Source organism: Hyla sarda, chromosome 10 (genome assembly GCF_029499605.1).
Source record: "Hyla sarda isolate aHylSar1 chromosome 10, aHylSar1.hap1, whole genome shotgun sequence".
Lineage (NCBI taxonomy): Eukaryota > Metazoa > Chordata > Amphibia > Anura > Hylidae > Hyla > Hyla sarda.
This window is the reverse complement of record NC_079198.1, coordinates 104736532-104757087: the sequence shown is the minus strand read 5'-3', so window position 1 is coordinate 104757087 and position 20556 is coordinate 104736532. Positions and strand designations below refer to the sequence as shown.

The window sequence follows — 20556 nt, the reverse complement described above, 5'->3', positions numbered from 1 at the left end:
ATAGAACAAAAAAAAAAAAGAAATTGACCTTTATCCTCTCATCCTTGGGGCCAAGAACACCCTATATATTGATCTTGTTCCATTTCTGTTTCTCCAAAAGACCACTTCTTTATGTAGACCAAATTTAACTCTTTTTCAATGCAGTTTAAATTGGTTATCCAGGAATCGAAAAATAGAGCTTATTTCTTTTAAAAACTGCTCCCTGTCTGTCTCCAGGTTGGGTGTGATATTACAACTTGGCTCCATTCACTTCAATGGAACTAAGCTGCAGAATTACACCCAACCTGGAGACAGACAGGGAGCATTTTTTGAAAAAAAAAAAAGGATCTGTTTTTCAATTCCTGGGTAACCCCTTTAATAATATTCATGTTCCTGTTTTCACTGTAAATTTACAAGATTTCAGCCAAATATTGCAATCCATGCAGTACCAAACCAATACCATGAACATAAGCTCAAACTTTAAAAGGGGTACTTTTTTTTTTGTTAAATCACCTGGTACCAAAAAGTTAAACAGATTTGTAAATTACTTCTATTTTAACCCTTCCAGTACTTATCAGCTGCTGTATGGTCCACAGGAAGTTCTTTTCTTTTTGAATTTCCTTTCTGTCTGACCACAGTGCTCTCTGCTGACACCTCTGTCCATTTTAGTAACTGTCCGGAGCAGGAGAGGTTTGCTATGGGGATTTGAATAGTTCCTAAAATGGACAGAGGTGTCAGCAGAGAGCACTGTGATCAGACAGAAAGGAAATTTTAAAAGAAAAGAACTTCCTCTGGAACATATAGCAGCTGATAAGTACTGGAAGATTTTTTTAATAGAAGTAATTTACAAATCTTATAAGGGAAGTGCGGGAGTCTCTGCACTGTTCTATATGAATACTCAAATAACCAGATTGCAGTCAATAGTAATCCCTTGCTGAACACTTCAATGGCGTGAGTATACAGTCAAATCCAGAAGAAAAGAAAAACGGAGCACTGACCGTATGTATGCAACAGGCTTCTTTTATTCTTTATCCAAGTAGATATATTTAGAGGGGTGGGGGAGAGCGGACAGTCGGGGAGACTTGCCTAGAGGTCTCCCTGACTGTCCGCTCTCCCCCCCCCCTACATGTATCTACTTGGATAAAGAATAAAAGAAGCCTGTTGCATACATACGGTCAGTGCTCCGTTTTTCTTTTCTTCTGGATTTGACTAATTTACAAATCTGTTTAACTTTCTGACACTAGTTAATAATAAAAAAAAAAATGTTTTTTCCAGTGGAGTACCCCTTTAAGTAGAACATTGAATCCACATTCAGTAAAAGTTAATTTAAAAAATACCAATATTTTTCCCGCCAACATCGGCTGCCTACAGCTGCATCTCAAGAAGGTGAAATTGGAACAGGACAAATGTTATGTTTGTGGAATCTGTAACCTGACGACAATGTGTGTGATGTATTCTGCCTATTATACCGCAGACTGATAAAGACACCTATAGAATATTACCACTTAAATTGTGCCCTTTATCAGGCTTCCCTGCTATATATTCCTATATCTGGAATCCTCATCTCTGCTCTAAGTCACTGCACTATATATTAGGTTGTCTTAGTGGTTCCTCAAGAAATACATGCACTGGCGCCTCCATTCACAAATAGGGTTTTCTTTATTTGTATGGGGTGGAAAATGGGGAGTTGATTTTTTTAAGCGCTTACCTTAAGGGTCTATTCACAGGTACAGTATTCTGCACAAATTTGACGCACAAATTTGATGTGTAGGATCTTAACCTGTGTTCATTTTACATTGAAATCTGTTTTATTATTATTATTGCAGGCATTGGTCCTCAAAAAAAGGTCCTTGCTTCCAAAAACAACCAGGTCCTTGTTTACCTGACGTTTAGAATATAAAGGCTGATCTGTTGGATTTGGTAACAAAATTACCAAATCCAAAAACCAAATTAGTTTTATGAAAGTTTTTTAAGTCTGGATCTTCTTTGGAGAAATATTTCATGTGAGACGTGTAAGGGTCTATTCACACGGGGGGAAATTCCGCCTCAAATTAAAGCCCATAGACTTCTATGGGATTCCACACTCCCATTCAACCTTCTGAAATTCCGCTTGCCGTGTGAATAGACCCTCCGTGTTCGATTCTCTTTCAGTAGAGGAGAAATAAAACATTACATAGTATCCATTATTAGTGTTGCTCGCGAATATTCGCAATGCGAATTTTATTTGCGAATATCGCATATTTTTCGAATTCGCGAATATAGCACTATATATTGGAAATTACGAATATTCTTTTATTTTTTATTTTTTTCACAGTACACATCACAGTGATCATCCCTCTCTGCTTCCAGCTTGTGTGGTGTAAAGAAGGCTCTAATACTACTGTGTGAGACTGGTGTACTGGTGTACAAAGATATGTAACAGGGTTGATGTTCCTGGAGGGACCCGCCAAATGGAAAAGGATTTAGGCAAACTAGAAGAATGGTCAGAACTCTGGCAACTGAAATTTTATGTGGATAAGTGCAAGATAATGCACCTGGGGCGTAAAAACCCTCGGGCAGAATATAGATTATTTGACACAGTCCTGACCTCAGTATCTGAGGTGAGGGATTTAGGAGTAATTATTTCAGAAGACTTAAAGGTAGGAAGACAATGTAATAGAGCAGCAGGAAACGCTAGCAGAATGCTTGGATGTATAGGGAGAGGTATAAGCAGTAGAAAGAGAGAAGTGCTCATGCCGCTGTACAGAACACTGATGAGACCTCGCTTGGAGTATTGTGCGCAGTACTGGAGGCCGTATCTCCAGAAGGATATAGATACTCTAGAGAGAGTTCAGAGAAGATACTAAACTAGTACAGGGATTGCAGGATAAAACTTACCAGGAAAGGTTAAAGGACCTTAACATGTATAGAAGAAAGAAGAGACAGAGGGGATATGATAGAGACTTTATATACATAAAGGGGAATCAAAGCATATTTAACCCCTTAAGGACCGGGGTTTTTTCCGTTTTTGCATTTTCGTTTTTTGCTCCTTGCCTTTAAAAAATCATAACTCTTTCAATTTTGCACCTAAAAATCCATATGACTGCTTATTTTTTGCGCCACCAATTCTACTTTGTAATGACGTCAGTCATTTTGCCCAAAAATCTACAGTGAAACGGAAAAAAAAAATAATTGTGCGACAAAATTGAAAAAAAAACGCTGTTTTGTAACTTTTGGGGGCTTCTGTTTCTACGTAGTACATTTTTCGGTAAAAATGACACCTTATCTTTATTCTGTAGGTCCATATGATTAAAATGATACCCTACTTATATAGGTTTGATTTTGTCGGACTTCTGGAAAAAATCATAACTACATGCAGGAAACTTAATACGTTTTAAATTGTCATCTTCTGACCCCTATAACTTTTTTATTTTTCCGTGTATGGGGTGGTATGAGGGCTCATTTTTTGCGCCGTGATCTGAAGTTTTTAACGGTACCATTTTTGCATTGATAGGACTTATTGACTTAAATGATATAAAAAGTGACCAAAAATGCACTATTTTGGACTTTGGAATTTTTTTGCGCGTACGCCATTGACCGAGCGGTTTAATTAATGATATATTTTTATAAGTCGGACAGTTCCGCACGCGGTGATACCATATATGTTTATTCTTATTTACACTGTGTTTTATTTTTTTTTTTTAATGGGAAAAGGGGGGTGATTCAAACTTTTAATAGGGAAGGGGTTAAATGATCTTTATTCACTTTTTTTTTTCACTTTTTTTGCAGTGTTATAGCTCCCATAGGGACCTATAACACTGCACACACTGATCTTCATCATTGATCACTGGTTTCTCATAGGAAACCAGTGATCAATGATTCTGCCGCATGACTGTTCATGCCTGGATCTCAGGCACTGAGCAGTCATTCGGCGATCGGACAGCGAGGAGACAGGTAGGGACCCTCCCGCTGTCCTGTAAGCCCACTGAGTTAACCGGCATGGTTTCACTCTCGCTTTTACCCGCGCGCTATTCGCTTTTAGCTGCACGCTATTAGCGGCGGGTCCCGGCTTCACTATGACGCTGGGCCCGCCGTGATATGATGCGGGGTTACCGTGTAACCCCGCGTTATATCACGGGAGCAGGACCAAGGAAGTACCAGTACGTCCTTGGTCCTTAAGGGGTTAAAAGAAGAAAAACTACCACAAGAGGACATAGTTTTATATTAGAGGGGCAAAGGTTTCTGCAGTAATATCAGGAAGTATTACTTTACTGAGAGAGTAGTGGATGCATGGAATAGCCTTCCTGCAGAAGTGGTCGCTGCAAATACAGTGAAGGAGTTTAAACATGCATGGGATAAGCATAAGGCTATCCTTCATATAAGATAGGGATAAGCATAAGGCTATCCTCCATATAAGATAGGGATAAGCATAAGGCTATCCTTCATATAAGATCGGGCCAGGGACTATTCATAGTATTAAGATTATTGGGCAGACTAGATGGGCCAAATTGTTCTTATCTGCTGACACATTCTATGTTTCTAATATTTTCCTCAGCAAGTTGTGCCTTGTTTGATGTTGACTTCTAACAACTTAATTTATTTTTAAATATAAATGCTTTTATTTTATAAATGTGTTACAATTTATGTTTAGTTAAAATAAATAAGTACCAGGACATGGCTGCAGGATCATGCATGGTACTATAAACCGGCCATCCCCAATTGGTGGGATATGCTTTCATCCCAGGGCTAGTCTTAAGGGGTACATCAGCTGTCTCACCATCAGATGGCCTGGCACCCAAGGCTGATGACCACCACCAATCATAGCAGTATTATATAGGCACTGTGTGCTGCCAGATGGTGCCCCTGAAGGTGCCGTATTCTTTCATAGGAACAGGGCTTCTATGGGATAATTGCTGTGTAAATAGGCCACGCAGGGGAACATGAAACATGAAAATGACCTCTATGTTCCTCATAATTCTTCCGATACTAACAATATATGTAATGAAAGAAAGTCTGGACATGGGTAACACTAGTAGACGTGTGTATGTTCTACTGGTCTTTGTGTTTTTTTTTTTTTTTTTTTTATACACTGGTTTCCCTCACACTCCAAAAATACACTTATAGCTTGGCTTCCTTTAAAATTGGCCCTAGTATATGTGGGATTGGGGAAATTAGATGGTTGGCCACATTGGGAGTAGTAACTAAAGGGATACTGATCTGAGGAAGGGAAGGCTCTTCCCGAAACGTGTCATCTCCATGTTTATTATCTTTTTCTAGTGTATGTTTCAATAAATGGTCCTGCTGAGGACCATAAATTAAATCTACTCTCTCTTTTGCATCCATTCTCTGGGAATCTGCATCTGCAGAGCCTGGAACCTAAAGGGTCTGTTTGCCTTCCCGTTTTGCTTCTCTGATATCCAGGGCACAGTTCACCGTATACTGTGACCCAACGGCATAGCAGCGACTCCACAATTTACTCTGGTACTCCACTAATCCGAGGTGATAGGCGACTTTATTTCTTCTTTAAAGGGGTACTACCGTGGAAAACTTTTTTTTTTTTTAAATCAACTGGTGCCAGAAAGTTAAACAGATTTGTAAATCACTTCTATTAAAAAATCTTAATCCTTCCAGTACTTTTTAGGGGCTGTATACTACAGAGGAAATGCTTTCATTTTTGGATTTCTCTTCTGTCACGATCACAGTGCTCTCTGCTGACATCTCTGTCCATTTTTAGGAACTGTCCAGAGCAGCATATATTTGCTATGGGGATTTTCTCCTGCTCTGGACAGTTCCTAAAATTGTCACCAGAAACCCCCCCACAAATACCCTGTGTAAACCCGGCCTGATAAAGTACAAGAACGTAAAAGATGAAGCCCTGTTAAGAGAATGGTTTGTCTATAGAAAGAGAAGCAAATAGTTAAAGTCAGGAATAATCCGGCTGCCTAAGCGCGCGTCTCGAGGCTCTGTACCCAAATATGTCCCCTCATTTATCTGTATTGTCAAGAAGGTTTTCATCGCCAATCTGAAAGGCCGTCATAACAAGAGACATTATCTGCTTGACGTCCGTGCCAATGTGAGCAGCGGCGGGCGCAGATGTGCATGTACAACTCCTCCTATCAGCTGCAGCCGTATACTACGTCTGGGAAGAAGCCCATTTTGGATGGACGATGGTTGTGATATAGTGGCATCGTCTCTGATCACGGGCCACCTGTCTGCGCCGGCGTTCTCCCGAGCGGCCTCTTGCAGAGGCTAATGAGAAACTAATAGACTTTTAATGGAATAAAAAAAAAAAGGAATAAAAAAAAGTGTCCTATAATTGTGACTATAGTCGGCCCGGTTGTCAACAGTCTCATTAAAATCATGGTAATTTATACTCCCTTTATCTATTCTTAGCGTCTTGAGGAGCTAAAATTGGAAATTATTATCTGCTTTTTTTCTCCAAGGTGGCGATTTCTCAAGAGAGAAGGAAGACAATAGACATACCTTTGCGGGATATTTCCTGGCTTCAAATTTTGGAGTTTACATACCAAGGAGCCTCCAGCTGTTGCAAAACTACAACTCCCAGCATGCCCGGACAGCCGTTGGCTGTCCGGGCATGCTGAAAGTTGTAGTTTTGCAATAGCTTTGGGGCACACTGGTTGGGAACTGTTAGATAACTAATAGGGCTACCATTATTATAGGCAGCTTCATAGAGTCCTAAACATCACTACTACAAGTAACACGTAGCAATGCATATCATCCGTTGTTTTAGGAGCCTGGGAAAGCTGGGTGGCAACTAGTTGTGGGCTGTAAGATTTGCCAAAGATGAATGGAATAAATGCAGTGTTATGGAAAAAGTCTTGGAAAAGTTGCTGCACTTTTTCCAGTATTCCAATTCCCCAGAGAAGTTTGTTACGAGACAGTCAACAGTCTTACTCTCTTACTCCGGACTTCTTTGGTGGAATTTGAACCCTTGGAAAGTGAAGTGACTTTTACAAGATTATTTGAAGCAACTGCAAATTCATTTGTTTGGGCTCGGCGATCCTTACTGTAGATCTGCTCAACCCAAGTAGCATGCATATCTGTTTTCAAGGGTGAAAAAAAATAAATAAAAGAGTCCATCGAGGTCCACCTAAAACCCTATTGTGTTGATCCAGAGGAAGGAAACACTCCCCCCCAATGAAGGGCTGGTGCAAGGATTCTTGCCACCCTAGGCGAAAGCTAGTTTTGCGGCCCCTTGACCCTGCCCATTGGATCTGCCCTTTGACTCACCCCACCTTACTACTGGGGTGACACACGGTAACAAACCTCCTCCTCATGTAATCACCTTACTACCGGGGTGACACACTGTAACAAACCTCCTCCTCATGTAATCTCCTTACTACTGGGGTGACACACTGTAACAAACCTCCTCCTCATGTAATCTCCTTACTACTGGGGTGACACACTGTAACAAACCTCCTCCTCATGTAATCTCCTTACTACTGGGGTGACACAATGTAACAAACCTCCTCCTCATGTAATTACCTTACTACTGGGATAACACACTGTAACAAACCCCCTCCTCATGTAATCTCCTTACTACTGGGATAACACACTGTAACCAACCTCCTACTCATGTAATCATCTTACTAGGGTAACACACTGTGACAAATCCACTCTCTATGTAAACTCTTTACTACTGGGGTGACACACTGTAACAAACCTCCTCATCATGTAATCATCCTACTAGGGTAACACACTGTAACAAATCCACTCTCTATGTAAACTGCTTACTACTGGGGTGACACACTGTAACAAACCTCCTCCTCATCTAGTTACCTTACTACTGGAGTGACACGGTGGTGCTGGCTGGGCAGGTGCTTCGGGTGAGTGGGGAATTAGAATGCTAGCTGGCTACTAACTTTCTTGTAGCGTGCAGAGTGGTGCCCCGATCAAGAGGGTGCTCTAGGCGGCTACCTATTTTATCTATAGGCAGAACCAACCCTGCCTCCATGGGGAATGAATCTCTGGATCAACGTTCTATCCACATAAGTCTAGTATACTAGATCCAGACTGGTCCAACAAAGTGTTAAAAGATCATTTAGTAGGCCAAGTCTCTGGCAAATTAGTGGTCCTCAAGGTTCCGGCAGAAGACAACCCAATGTGGTGCCAGACAGAAGAGATTTGTTGAAGATCAGTCAACATGAGGATTCCCCAGTAGGTACCGTATCACACAATAACTGGATCCCGGACCACTATTCCAAGTGCTGAGATTTTTCGTGCAGACATTCCCCAGTGCAAATATAGCCTGATAGAGATTAGACTCTGGATCCGCCACTGAACTGGACCCAGCATTAAAGAGCTGGTCATATTATTAGGTTGTGTGGATATTGTGGGGAAAGGGATTTAGGGCCAAGGATGAAACTTGAAGCTTCTGGGCCCAATGCAAAATCTGTAACTTCTCTCATGTTGGGCCCTACGTTCATCAGCTACTTCTGCACACATTGCGATCACCTTAGGAAAGCCACTGCAAGGACCATCCCGGCCTTAGCAGATTGAAATCCAGCATCCCTTGTCATCCCAAAGGACAGACCTGTGTGTTAGAGACGCTGGACCAGAAGTGATTGCTTGACTGGAGATCTTTATTATACGAAGTGGTTGTCCAGGTGAGACAAGTCTTAGAATTAAGATATTTGCCTTCTCTAGGACTTCCCATCTGGCAGGGGGACCTCATAAATGGGTTTTATGGTTTGCTTATAGGATGTTGATGTAGTGAATATACTCCAACTTTGTTTTTAGGGCTTTAAACAAAGTTAGTGTCATGGTTGATTCCAGACATTAGTGCCCTCAAGAAGCTAGACCCATCCTGACGTCTGTAAGAAACACTCGATGACATGTCCTCCTGGGCACAGTCTGATTCAGAGAAGTAGTGTTTGACATGATCATATGAACAAAGCAATCTTTACATAAGGTTACGAGAAGGCCGGGAATCAGAGATTTAGTTCTTAGAAAATTTAATAAACATCTTATTATTTTCCAAATATGTCCAAAGTTGGAAATTGACTGCATGAGGGTCGGGGTTCATGTACGTTGAGCACTAAAAGGGGCATTGCTGAACATTTGGGGGTTGTGCCTGGGGTGAACAGGGGTAGACTTAAAAATGTGCCATACTTTGGGATTTCATTGTTGGTAAGTATCCTTTTAATATCTTCTTACCCTCTCTGTAAGGAAATACTGAAAGAAGACATTAGAACTGCTAGTTTCTTTGACATGCAGATGTGGAACTCTTCCACCTAAGGGTATGTTCACACGGTGGAATTTCCGTAAGGAATTCTGTGGAAGAATTCTGCTGGAAATTCAGCTGAAATGTACTGCCTATTGACCTTAAAGGGGCACTCCAGTGCTCCAGCATTCTGAACATTTTGGTTCAGAACACTTGGAGCCGGAGGCCATGATCGTGACGTCATGGCCATGCCCCCTCCATTCATGTCTATGAGTCTATGGAAGGGGACGTGCCGGCCAACACGTCCCCTTCCATAGACATAAACGGAGGAGACGTGGGGTGATTTTGCGACGGGGAGTGGCTGTGACATCCCAACCCGGCATTTGTTTAGAACATTGGGTGCCCCCCAACAGCGAGACCCCCGCGATCAGTCATCTTATCCCCTATCCTTTGAATAGGGGATAAGATGTCTAGGGGCGGAGTACCGCTTTAAGAAGATTCCAGCGTTCCATTTACACAGCTGAGTTTCAGCATTTCACAAAATTAAAAGACCTGTCTTTAATTTTGCAGTAGACAGTGGTTCAATTCTTTTGAAGTCAATGGGACTTTGAACTTTACCTGAATTCTGTGTTTTGAGAACACAGAAAATCTGAGAAAGTTCTGGTGGAATTCCGCCAGAATTCCACAATTTCGCAAAAATTATGCGGCAAGCTTTGCAGAAAGGAATTTGAGCAAAATTGTGGAATTACGCCATGTGAACATAGCCTAAGGGTATGTGGGATTACCACTTTGAAGGTGCGGAAAAGAGTTGGTAGTGTATGGTCCCACACAGCAGATGTTCGCATAAAACCATCACATTTTTTTAGTTATTAAAAAAGAAATTTAATGGCCTCATGTTTTTCTGGGTAAAACTGTTTATTGCAAAATACAGTTCTTTGGTTATTAACAATCTATCTATAAACCATGTTCAAAAACTACAATGGAAATATTTCCATTTTCTGTATTTTGGACTCACTCCTGGCTTTGGATACAAATACTGAACAAAATACTGAGAGTGAAAACAAACTATTTTTATATGATCAATACAAAATAGCCACAAATTACGCAATTTCCAACAAGTTAAAAAGACAAAAAAGATAACTTCAAAAAAGAAGAACAAGAATAATGACTTGATTTACAAAATTCCAAAACACAACCATTACTACAGTCCTACAAACATGAATTAGCACAAAAAAGGGGGAAAAAAGCCAGTTTCCCAGTCCCAGAGATATTGTTATCTCTTGCACAAATCACGACACTGACCTTTAGTATAGAACTGGATCCACAACAAAAACTTCTATACTTCTATTTAGAAAAATGTACACAACTGCAACCACTCTACAGATGAATATAGACTGCAAAGCATTGCGGACAAGGCATGTGCAACACGTTGGCGTTTTTTCCTCTGTAAAGCTTTTATAAGTTTTAAAAACTCCAATAAAGGGGTATTCCGGCTTTATACATCTTATCCCCTATCCAAAGGATTGGGAATAAGATGCCTGATCGCAGGGGTCACCCCCTCCATTCATGTCTATGGAAGGGGCGTGGTCATGACATCACGTCTCGGAGGCAGCACCCGGCACAGAATGTCGGGAGCTGCACAGAGATCGAGGGGATCCCAGCAGTGGGACCCCTGCGATCAGACATCTTATCCCCTATCTTTTGGAAAGGGGATAAGATGTATAAAGCCGGAATACCACCTTAATGGATTGAAGTACTAACTATGTAACTATGTAACTAAGTCTTTGTTGTAGTTAAAGGGGTACTCCACTGGAAAAAACATTTTTTAAATCAACTGGTGACAGAAAGTTAAACATATTTGTATATTACTTCTATTAAAAAATCTTAAAGGAGTACTCTGGTCCGGCTGCAACTGCAAAATAAATGAAAATAAACCATCACTCACCTCCCTGGGTTCCCGCGGAGCGCCACTACAGCTGATCGGTCCTCCGGTCCATCCTCTTCATACTTCCATGTGAACAAAGCGTCACATGGCGCTCAGCCTATTATGGGCCGAGGCAGAACATCGTGATAGGCTGAGCGCCACGTGACGCTTCGTTCACACGGAAGTATGAAGAGGATGGACCGGAGGACCGATCAGCTGTAGTGGCGCTCCGTGGGAACCCAGGGAGGTGAGTGATGGTTTATTTTCATTTATTTTGCAGCCCGGGCAGGAGGGAGCAGGAATACTCTGCACCAGAGTACTCCTTTAATCCTTCCAGCACTTATCAGCGGCTGATCAGCGGCTGTATGATCCACAGAAAGTTCTTTTCTTTTTGAATTTCCTTTGTGTCTGACCACAGTGCTCTCCATGTCAGGAACAGTCCAGAGCAGGAGAGGTTTTCTATGGAGATTTGTTTCTACTCTGGATAGTTCCTAAAATGAACAGAGGTGTCAGCAGAGGGCACTGTGGTCAGACAGAAAGGAAATTCAAAAAGAAAAGAACTTCCTGTGGATCATACAGCAGCTGATAAGTACTGGAAGGATTAAGATTTTTAAATATAAGTAATTTACAAATCTGTTTAACTTTCTGGCACCAGTTGATAAAAAAAAAAATCAGGTGGAGTACCTCTTTAAGAAAGTTTATGACTAAGGGCCATATAGGGCTTGAAACTGATGAATGATGTACTCTATGTCTGCATTTTTAATGAATTTTAATAATGCCTAATATAGCAGTTTAACTTTTTAAATCTATGCTACCAAAGAGATTATTCATGGAAGGTATGGTGGCTAAATGGTTAGCATGGTTGTCTTGAAGGCCTGGGGTCAGTAATAAATTACTGAGAAATTACCTGCTTTTGTGATGGTTGTCCAGTCTGTAGAATGGCTGACAGAGGGTCAGGTCATAGCTTGGAAATAACATGTAAATCATGTACTTACCATATCTCCTGCTGGTCCTCCATGCTCTGATAGCATAATGTAGAACCCCGTCCATCCAGACCAAGAACCAGCTTATACAAAAGCCTAACAAGAGTCCCAGCATCAGGTCAATCTCCTGCTTAGTTACATTGTCGGTGACAAAGTAATTCTCCGATGAGTCCACCACTGACTGGTCTCCGTCATATGGGATGACATAGTGAACGTGGTACCTGTGAGAATGGTTGACAAAGAAAGGTCCACAGTTAGTAAAGGGTACATGAGATGTAACATGCCTTATCACTGAATGAGAAGAACTTTAGAAGAAGGAGTATATGGGTTTTCCCATGAAAGACGTGTAAGTAATGTCAATTTGAGGTATTGTACCGGTAGGGGATTAGTAGTTAGGACCTCAACCAAGCCAATAACTTGGGTTCTCTTGGATGAATAATTACATATTAGGAACATTGTCATTTTGATCAATGGGAAAAACAATTTATTCATAAAAGTCTGTTGTGGGAAATACCATTGAATACTCGTTACTTACCCAACAGAAGGAAACAGTGAGATTAAGTATTGCGCAAGTTCACAACAACTGAAATGGAAAGTGTAAGGCATATGACATACTATCCGTAACAGGTCTATGTCCGGGTATTCCCTGAAGTATACCGCTGACCTAAATCTGATGCCACTAAATGGCATCTGTCATCCCAGAGTATACCAGGCGGTATACTTTTATTTTTCCTATATACTGTTCTTTGGACTGTATAACTGCAATATTCCATACACCATATAAACTTGAACCATATGTAAACCACCCAAATGGAGGCCAAAGGGACATTAATAAGATAATGGGCATATGTGGATAAATTTGCCATATATGCCAGGAGATTTTCAAGTGCATGTGGCAAACAGGCACTGCTAATTCAGTGTGAAAAGAGTCTTAAAATAGCACAATTATTACAACTAGGAATATTTTTTTATTATGAATGATTTTTGTTCGCTGGGCCCTGAAATGGACAATAGATGTGAACCCGATGTGCCAGCCAACTGGTATGACTTTGGGCCATCCCTGAAGGTGTTGACCAATTAGCCCCTTGGTTTTTACTCTTTAACCCTCCGCTATGAGGGTCGGGTCTTTGCTGCAATGGTCTACCAAGTCACTGCTCTCTGAATGGTCCCGACGTGGGTGACAGCACAGGCTTGTAGTCGATCAGTCTGGTCAAACATTGGAAGTGTAATAGAGCGAGCAGAAACAAAGTCAAAGAAGCAAACAAAAACAGTCAAAGTGGGGGTAAAACACAGAACACAGGATACGTGCATTAACACCCTTCATTTAGAACACAAGGAACCTAGAGGAGTGATTATCTGGGAAACAGACCTGGGCAAAGGGGTGGGCCGGCCGGGGGTGGGGATGGGGACGGGGTCATCATTGTTTAATGGGTGGGGGGTGTGCTATCCCTATATGCTTAAATTATTTGAAGTTACACCTGCACACAAGGAAAAAGTAGTTAAACCCATGCCCAAACTGGTGTAGATTTCTGTGGCTGCCACATGCCTTTTTTGATAGATTCCCCTCATAAGGGTTGGGTTCATGTGGGTAATAACCATGCTGAAAATCAGACTTCAAAATCGTTTTTTACCCAGGTGAACAAGGCCATAATGTTCACATTTGTGTTGTGATTTCTATTAGAAACAGAAACAACAGCATTGCTGAATCTGCTGCATGATGGACACCAGGTTCTCAAGCAGGACCCCAATAGTACCTCCAATTACAATGAAGTGCCCGTCCTGTTGACCGGTGCTCCATGCTTACCATCAAAAACTATGGAATTTGAGATTAATGGTTCTAACATATCCTACATACTTTCCCGCTGCTCCGCCTGTATGTGCGTGGTTACCAGGCTCTGGCTCTCTACAAATGAACTCGGAAGATCAGGATGTAGAACTCTGTAGGTTCATGTAGTAAAGTGTCTAAAACTATGTTGTTTTGTGCCATTGCCCAGTACGGGAGTTGTTACCCCGTACCCTTGCTGCCCTGTCAGGCAGCCTCCCTGCAGTGTTCCCTGTCCCCCCCCCCCCCCCCCCCCGCATCTGTTCTACTGTAATTGTATATTATCCCCTATGTTATGTATATAAGAATGTTGTAATGTTAAGAAAGGTTAACATGTGATCACCAGTTGTCATGTGATTGTTACCCAGGAGGTATCAGTGACCAGGTGACTTAAAGGGGTTATCCAGGAAAAACGTTTTTTTATATATCAACTGTCTCCAGAAAGTTAAACAGATTTGTAAATTACTTCTATTAAAAAATCTTAATCCTTTCAGTACTTATGAGCTTCTGAAGTTAAGGTTGTTCTTTTCTGTCTAAGTGCTCTCTGATTACACGTGTCTCGGGAACCGCCCAGTTTAGAAGAGGTTTGCTATGGGGATTTGCTTCTAAACTGGGGTGTTCCCGAGACACATGTCATCAGAGAGCACTTAGACAGAATAGAACAACCTTAACTTCAGAAGCTCATAAGTACTGAAAGGATTAAGATTTTTTAATAGAAGTAATTTACAAATCTGTTTAACTTTCTGGAACCAGTTTTTATATATATATATATATATATATATATATATATATATATATATATAAAAGTTTTTACCTTTAAGGGTGACCAATGGGATCCCACCAGAGTCTCCCCCATAAAAGCCCTGGGAGGAGTCTCTTCACTCTCTTTCTGCTAAGCTGAGGTGCAGTCGAGTCTAGGAGTGTGTCTAGAGTCATAGGAGGCCTCAAGTCAAGTCTGCAGCCACAAGTCTACAAGTAAGCCACAGTCACAGCTTAGTCTGTTTCCAGTCAAGTCAGTCACTGTCATCTATTGCCAAGTCAATGTGGCCTGCACTAAATTATCCAAAACCACTGCAAGTCCCAGCAAGCCCTTAAGGTCTCTTAAGTCAATGGTCACCTCCGTGGGCCTGACTACACTGCATAGACTGTATCATCTGTCACTCAGTAAAGCTACCGTTGTCCGTAACTTGGTGTCAGAGTCATTATTGCCCCCGTGCCTTGCCCAGGATCCAACGATATACCTTAAAGTGGTATTGAGGATAAACCATGCCCTGGTGTCACGAATACAAGGGGTTGATGCCATCTGCCCCTAGGGTAATTCCATCTGCCCTGCATCTCACACCTTATACCACAACTTTTGGCATCATGAACAGGATATGGGTGTGCGCCTCATGCGACAAGTCCTCGCCCAGTTTGAACTGTGTCCAGTATTGTCAGTGACAATCGCATGCCGATGCGAAATAAAATTTGCACCAGAAAATGTACTTGACTTTACCAGTGAAAAGTGTTTTACCAGAGGCGCTTGTGAAATACAGGGGGAGGTGAAGACAAGATTGTTATCTGCTACTGTGAACTGTGTGAACTATATAGAGGTGGTACCTGAAAGGGTTAATTTTGTCCGGTGTTTCCCGCACGTGCGAGCGGTCGCAGCTTTGCCCCGTCGGTCCCCAGTGGTGACACCTCTTCAGTGCTGCGATGAGGAACCAAAGAGCCGCCCTGTGTTGCACAGGGGAAGATTTTGCCGACCGGACCAAAACAGGAAGTTCCCTGGGTGCAGCCATATTGGATTGTCAGTATCAAGGCTCCGGTGCCAGTAGCTATCAATATCAACCCATTAGTGCCCGCAAGTCTGGTCGCAAGACGAATTACAACCGGGTGCCTGCAAAATGGAGGGGGAGCATCCATTACAGTACTCCATCAGTCAAGTCGCTGCCGCGCTACAGTAAGCATTTCAAAGGAGAATGCACCTTATTTCCCTTAAAGCGATAGCTCACTCAAAATTTTACAGGATGTCAGAACCCAGCTCTCCAGAGCAACCAGGCGACAGCACCCCTTCATCTCCAGCAGCGAGGTCATCACCTGTCCCAGCAGCCAGGATCTTGCCAGCCCTGCCTGAAGTCAGCATCAACAGTACTGGTGTTCCACCGTCTGCACCGGTATTCATGGGGAATCTTGTCCTCCCTACCTACGATGGAGACCCCTTCACCTTGAGGGATTTCAAAAAAAGGATCCAGAGTTTGTTTGTCTTTTACTCTTTCCCTCCTAACCAACAGGTGCATTTGCTCACAGAATAACTCCAGGGACCAGCGTTAGAGGAAGTCCACACCTGGCCAGCCTCCGAGAAGGCAACTGTAGAGCAGGTCTTTGAAGGACTGTACCAGGTATTTGAGTCACACTCACTGTCAGAGATATGTCTGGCTGTATGAAAGGCGACAGAAGCCAGGTGAGACCTTGAGAGTATATGCTGTAGCCCTGCAGAATGCCCAAGAGACTGTCCAAAAATTAGATGGTAAAACTCCCGAGCAGGGCAAAAATGTGTTGATGGACAGATTTATTGATGGGGCCCTTAATAATTGGGACAAAGCCCAGCTGAAAATGTTAGCGGTCCAAAAGCCCAACATGTCATTCCCCGCTTTCAAGAGACTGGCTATCCAAGTAATTGAGTCTAGGACTGAGTTAGAGGAAGTTTGTGCACCCCTTACACCCGTTCAAGAGCCACTAGGGGCAGTAGCCAGACCTATATCACCACCATCACCTGTCCCCGCCCCAGTGTCATCTACTTTGCCAGTTGCTGCAGCCTCAGACTTACAGACTGTTAGGCAAGACATTAAACAACTGACCAAGGCTGTAAAGGAGCTGGCCACCCAGTCTGCTCCCTCTGACCGTGAACCACCCTTGCCTAGAAAACCTGCCCCTGCTCCTACCCCCCCGCAATCCCAACTACCGCAATCCTCCACCCAATAGACCCTCGGGGACTCAAAGACCCTTTTGCACTTATTGTAACAAGTCAGGACATTGGAAAATGCATTGCTGGGATTTAAACGGATATCAACTGAGGTCGAGAACTGGCCCTCAGGAAAACAGTCATCAGGTCCAATCCCTGAATTACCTAAATCAGGACTCTCACATTATGTTGCTCCTTCCACTATGTAAAAGTCTTTGTAGAAGGTGTACTGTTGGAGGCATTGATAGATACAGGGTCGCAAGTGTCTACCATACCTAAAAGTGTTTTCTATCAGCATTGAGATGCACGTTTATTGTGTGAGTCTGATGATGTTCATTTCAGAGTAGATGCGGGTAATGGGCAACCAGTCCCCAGACATGGATACTGGGAGCCAACCATTCAGTTGGGAGAGCATGTACTTAGCGGGCAGGGAGTGATTGTAACTAATGTGACAGATAAGGGGTCTGCTGAGTTTATATTGGGGATGAACATTATGAGGAATTGTTTCACTGAAGTATTAGATGCCATGTATGCCTCTCTTCCCCATATGTCCCCTTCAGGCCAGCGGGCTACTCAGCAGCACTTGAAAGTTCTACATGCCGAGCAGAAATTTGCCATCAAGCAAGGTGAAATCTGTCGAGTACGAGTTCAAGACATCAGGTCGGTGACCTTACAACCCAACACAGAGACTATCATCTGGTGTGGTTCACGTTCCCGGAGTCAAGAATATGGACTATCAGGCCCTGCTGGAACCTATGCAACTAGAAGATCATCCTCTTGTCTGAGCTGCGAGAAGCCTTGTCACTGTCACCAACGGGAAAGTCCTGGTGTGGTTAGTCAACTTGTCTTTTGCTGCTACTGTCTTACCCCAGTACACCCCAGTAGCCCAGTTGTACCTCATAAAGTCGAAGGACATTTTGAAAGAACGTCTGGTGGCCCGACACGGGGCAACCCGAGTGGCAAAAGGATCCAGTGCGAGTCCTCCAGAGCCCTGGTGGGCGCAACTCCAAGTTGGAGATGACACTACCCCGAGGGACCAAGTTAATGGAGTCATCAATGTCACCAAAAGGTACTATGAGGCTTTAAGCAAACACCCTACAGACTTCGGGCATACGTTCATGATTCAGCACAGAATCCTCACAGGCAACAGCCCACCTATCAAGTAAAACACCGTCCGGTTGCACCAGGCCAGAAGATGCTGGCTGACATGAAAGAGACAGACATCATTCAAGAGAGTCAGAGTCCCTGGGCGGCACCCACTTGTCCTGGTCAAGAAGAAAGACGGAACCATCCGCTTCTGTGTTGACTACAGAAAACTGAACAATGTTACACACAAGGACACTTATCCTTTGCCAAGGACCGAGGAGTCACTCACGGCCCTCAGGTCGACTGCTTACTTCTCCACCCTGGACTTAACCAGCGGATATTGGCAAGTGCCCATGGCCATGGAGGACCGCCTTTGTGACACCCATGGGACTGTTCGAGTTTAAAGGTATGCCGTTTGGGTTATGTAATGCCCCTGCAACGTTTCAGCGTTTGATGGAAAGGTGCCTGGGTTATTTGTATTTCCAGGGACACCTCAGTCATCTGTCAGACGTCTTCCAGGTGCTGATCAAGCATAGGCTGAAGATCAAACTGTCAAAGTGTCACTTGCTTAAACCTCAGGTCCACTACTTGGTTCATGTTGTCAGCGCAGAGGGAGTCCAGCCCAATCCTGATAAGGTGGAAGTTGTCAAGAACTGGCCAATACCACGCACAGTGAAAGATGTCAGGAGTCTTCTGGGATTTGCTGGCAACTATCACCGTTTCATTCCCCACTTCGCCCAGATTGCAGAACCCCTCACATCTCTCTTACGGGGTACGTCAAAAGAGAACAACAATGGAGACTACCTATTGAATGAGGCAAAGAGTAAGAGACAGCATTCCGCGCTCTTAATCGTCTGCTGACAGAATCCCCCATCTTGGCATATCCAGACTACAGTCAGCCATTCCGGTTGTATACTGATGCCAGTTTTGAAGGTCTGGGAGCTGTCCTGTCCCAAGTCCAAAATGGGCAAGAGTGAGTAATTGGCTATGCCAGTCGTAACCTGAGAGGAGCAGAGAAGAATGATGCAAATTACAGTTAATTCAAGTTGGAACTTCTCGCCCTGGTATGGGCCGTGACCGAAAAGTTCAAAGACTATTTTGGCTGCCACGCCATTCACTGTCTACATGGACAATAACCCGTTTCCCCACCTGAAGGCTGTCAAGTTGGGAGCCATCGAACAGCGTTGGGCTTCAAGATTAGCCAATTACTGTTTCACTACAGAAGCGACAAGTCAGTACAGAAGCGGCAAGTCAAATGTCAATGCCGACGTACTGTCTCGGATAACCCCCGGCAAAGAACCCCCCCCTGTCGAAGACGTATGGGAAGACGTGGAGATGCCCCATTCTATCAACGGTTTGTGAACCAGAATGTTGTGACCGCCCTCATGGATGGTGAATCCAGGTCTGAAAAGGTTAAAGAAGACCTGTACACCTGGAAGACTTGTCAAGACGAAAGTCGAGTCATGGGGGATCTGTTGGACTACCTTCTGGCGAAAAAGATACCAACCTATCTACATCGGACCCAGTGTGACTAAGAGCTGAAACGTCTGTGGCGACAGAGAAAGCTACTGTCTGTGCAAAAAGGACTGTTGTACCGAAATTCTTTGGATCCGGTCTCCTTTGGTGACAGACTTCATGAGATTCTGGTTCCCCGAAGAGACGCGATGATTGTCCTCAACGCATACCATGATCAGTCGGGACACTTTGGAGTCCACAAGAACGAAGCTACTGTCAGGCGAAGATTCTATTGGATCAGAATGCGGAGCAACATTGAGAAATGGTGCAGTGAATGTGCAGTCTGTAACATCACCAAGAATGTGCGCAAGGACGCAAGAGCACCCCTCCATTCCTTCCAGAGTAAAAGGCCTAATCAGTTGGTCGCGCTAGAGCATGTCAAATTGTCTCCTACCCACTCTGGGTACACTTATGCTCTCACCATAGTAGATAACTACTCCAAATGGGTTGTCGTTGTACTCAATAAAGACCTCACAGCCAAGACAGCGGCCCAGATGTTCTACTCCAATTGGGTGCAAACCCTTGGGTGTCCGGAGTCTGTCCTAACGGACCGTGGAACGGACTTCGAGGCCCAACTCTTCCAAGAGCTGTGTCAATTCCATGCCTGCAAGAAACTCCGGACTACTGCTCACCACCCCCAGAGGAACAGGCTCTGTGAATGCATCAATCAAGTCTTTATCCACATGTTGCGAGCAGCCTCTGTCAAGACAAGAAGAGTGGCCTCGACTGGTGCCCGAACTATTGTAGATCAATAATAACACAGTTCATTGTTCTACGAGATACACCCCTTTCTACTTGATGACGGGGCGTCATGGGCAGCTGCCTAAAGATCGGACATTTGGGCTTTAAGTCCCGTTCAACAACTCTCCGCAAGCCACCATGGAATGGGTCTCTGACCACCAGAGAAGAATTCAGGAAGCCAAAGAAATTGTCAGCAAGAAGATGAGCGAGGCTCAACAGAGACAACAAGAGAACTATAACCGTCATGCCTCTGCCAAACCACTTCAGTTAGGCGATAAAGTCTGGCTGCGGAAGTTTCCAAGGACCCACAAGTTAAAGTCTATCTGGGAGACAGAACCGTACACGTGACAGCCATACCCTATCCGGAATCTGATGTATTCTAAGTGCAAAAGCCTGGAT

At 43.5% G+C, this 20556-nt stretch overlaps 1 protein-coding gene across 3 annotated transcripts in view; it reads right to left on the bottom strand.

The window, feature by feature from the left end:
- TMEM240 (transmembrane protein 240) overlaps positions 1-20556 on the bottom strand; it is a 92267-nt gene that overhangs the window by 5705 nt on the left and 66006 nt on the right. For all 3 annotated transcript variants that reach the window (XM_056544760.1, XM_056544758.1, XM_056544759.1), the window contains exon 3: positions 12062-12270. In XM_056544760.1, coding sequence (XP_056400735.1) covers positions 12062-12270 — 209 coding nt within the window. The remainder of the gene's footprint in view (positions 1-12061; positions 12271-20556) is intronic.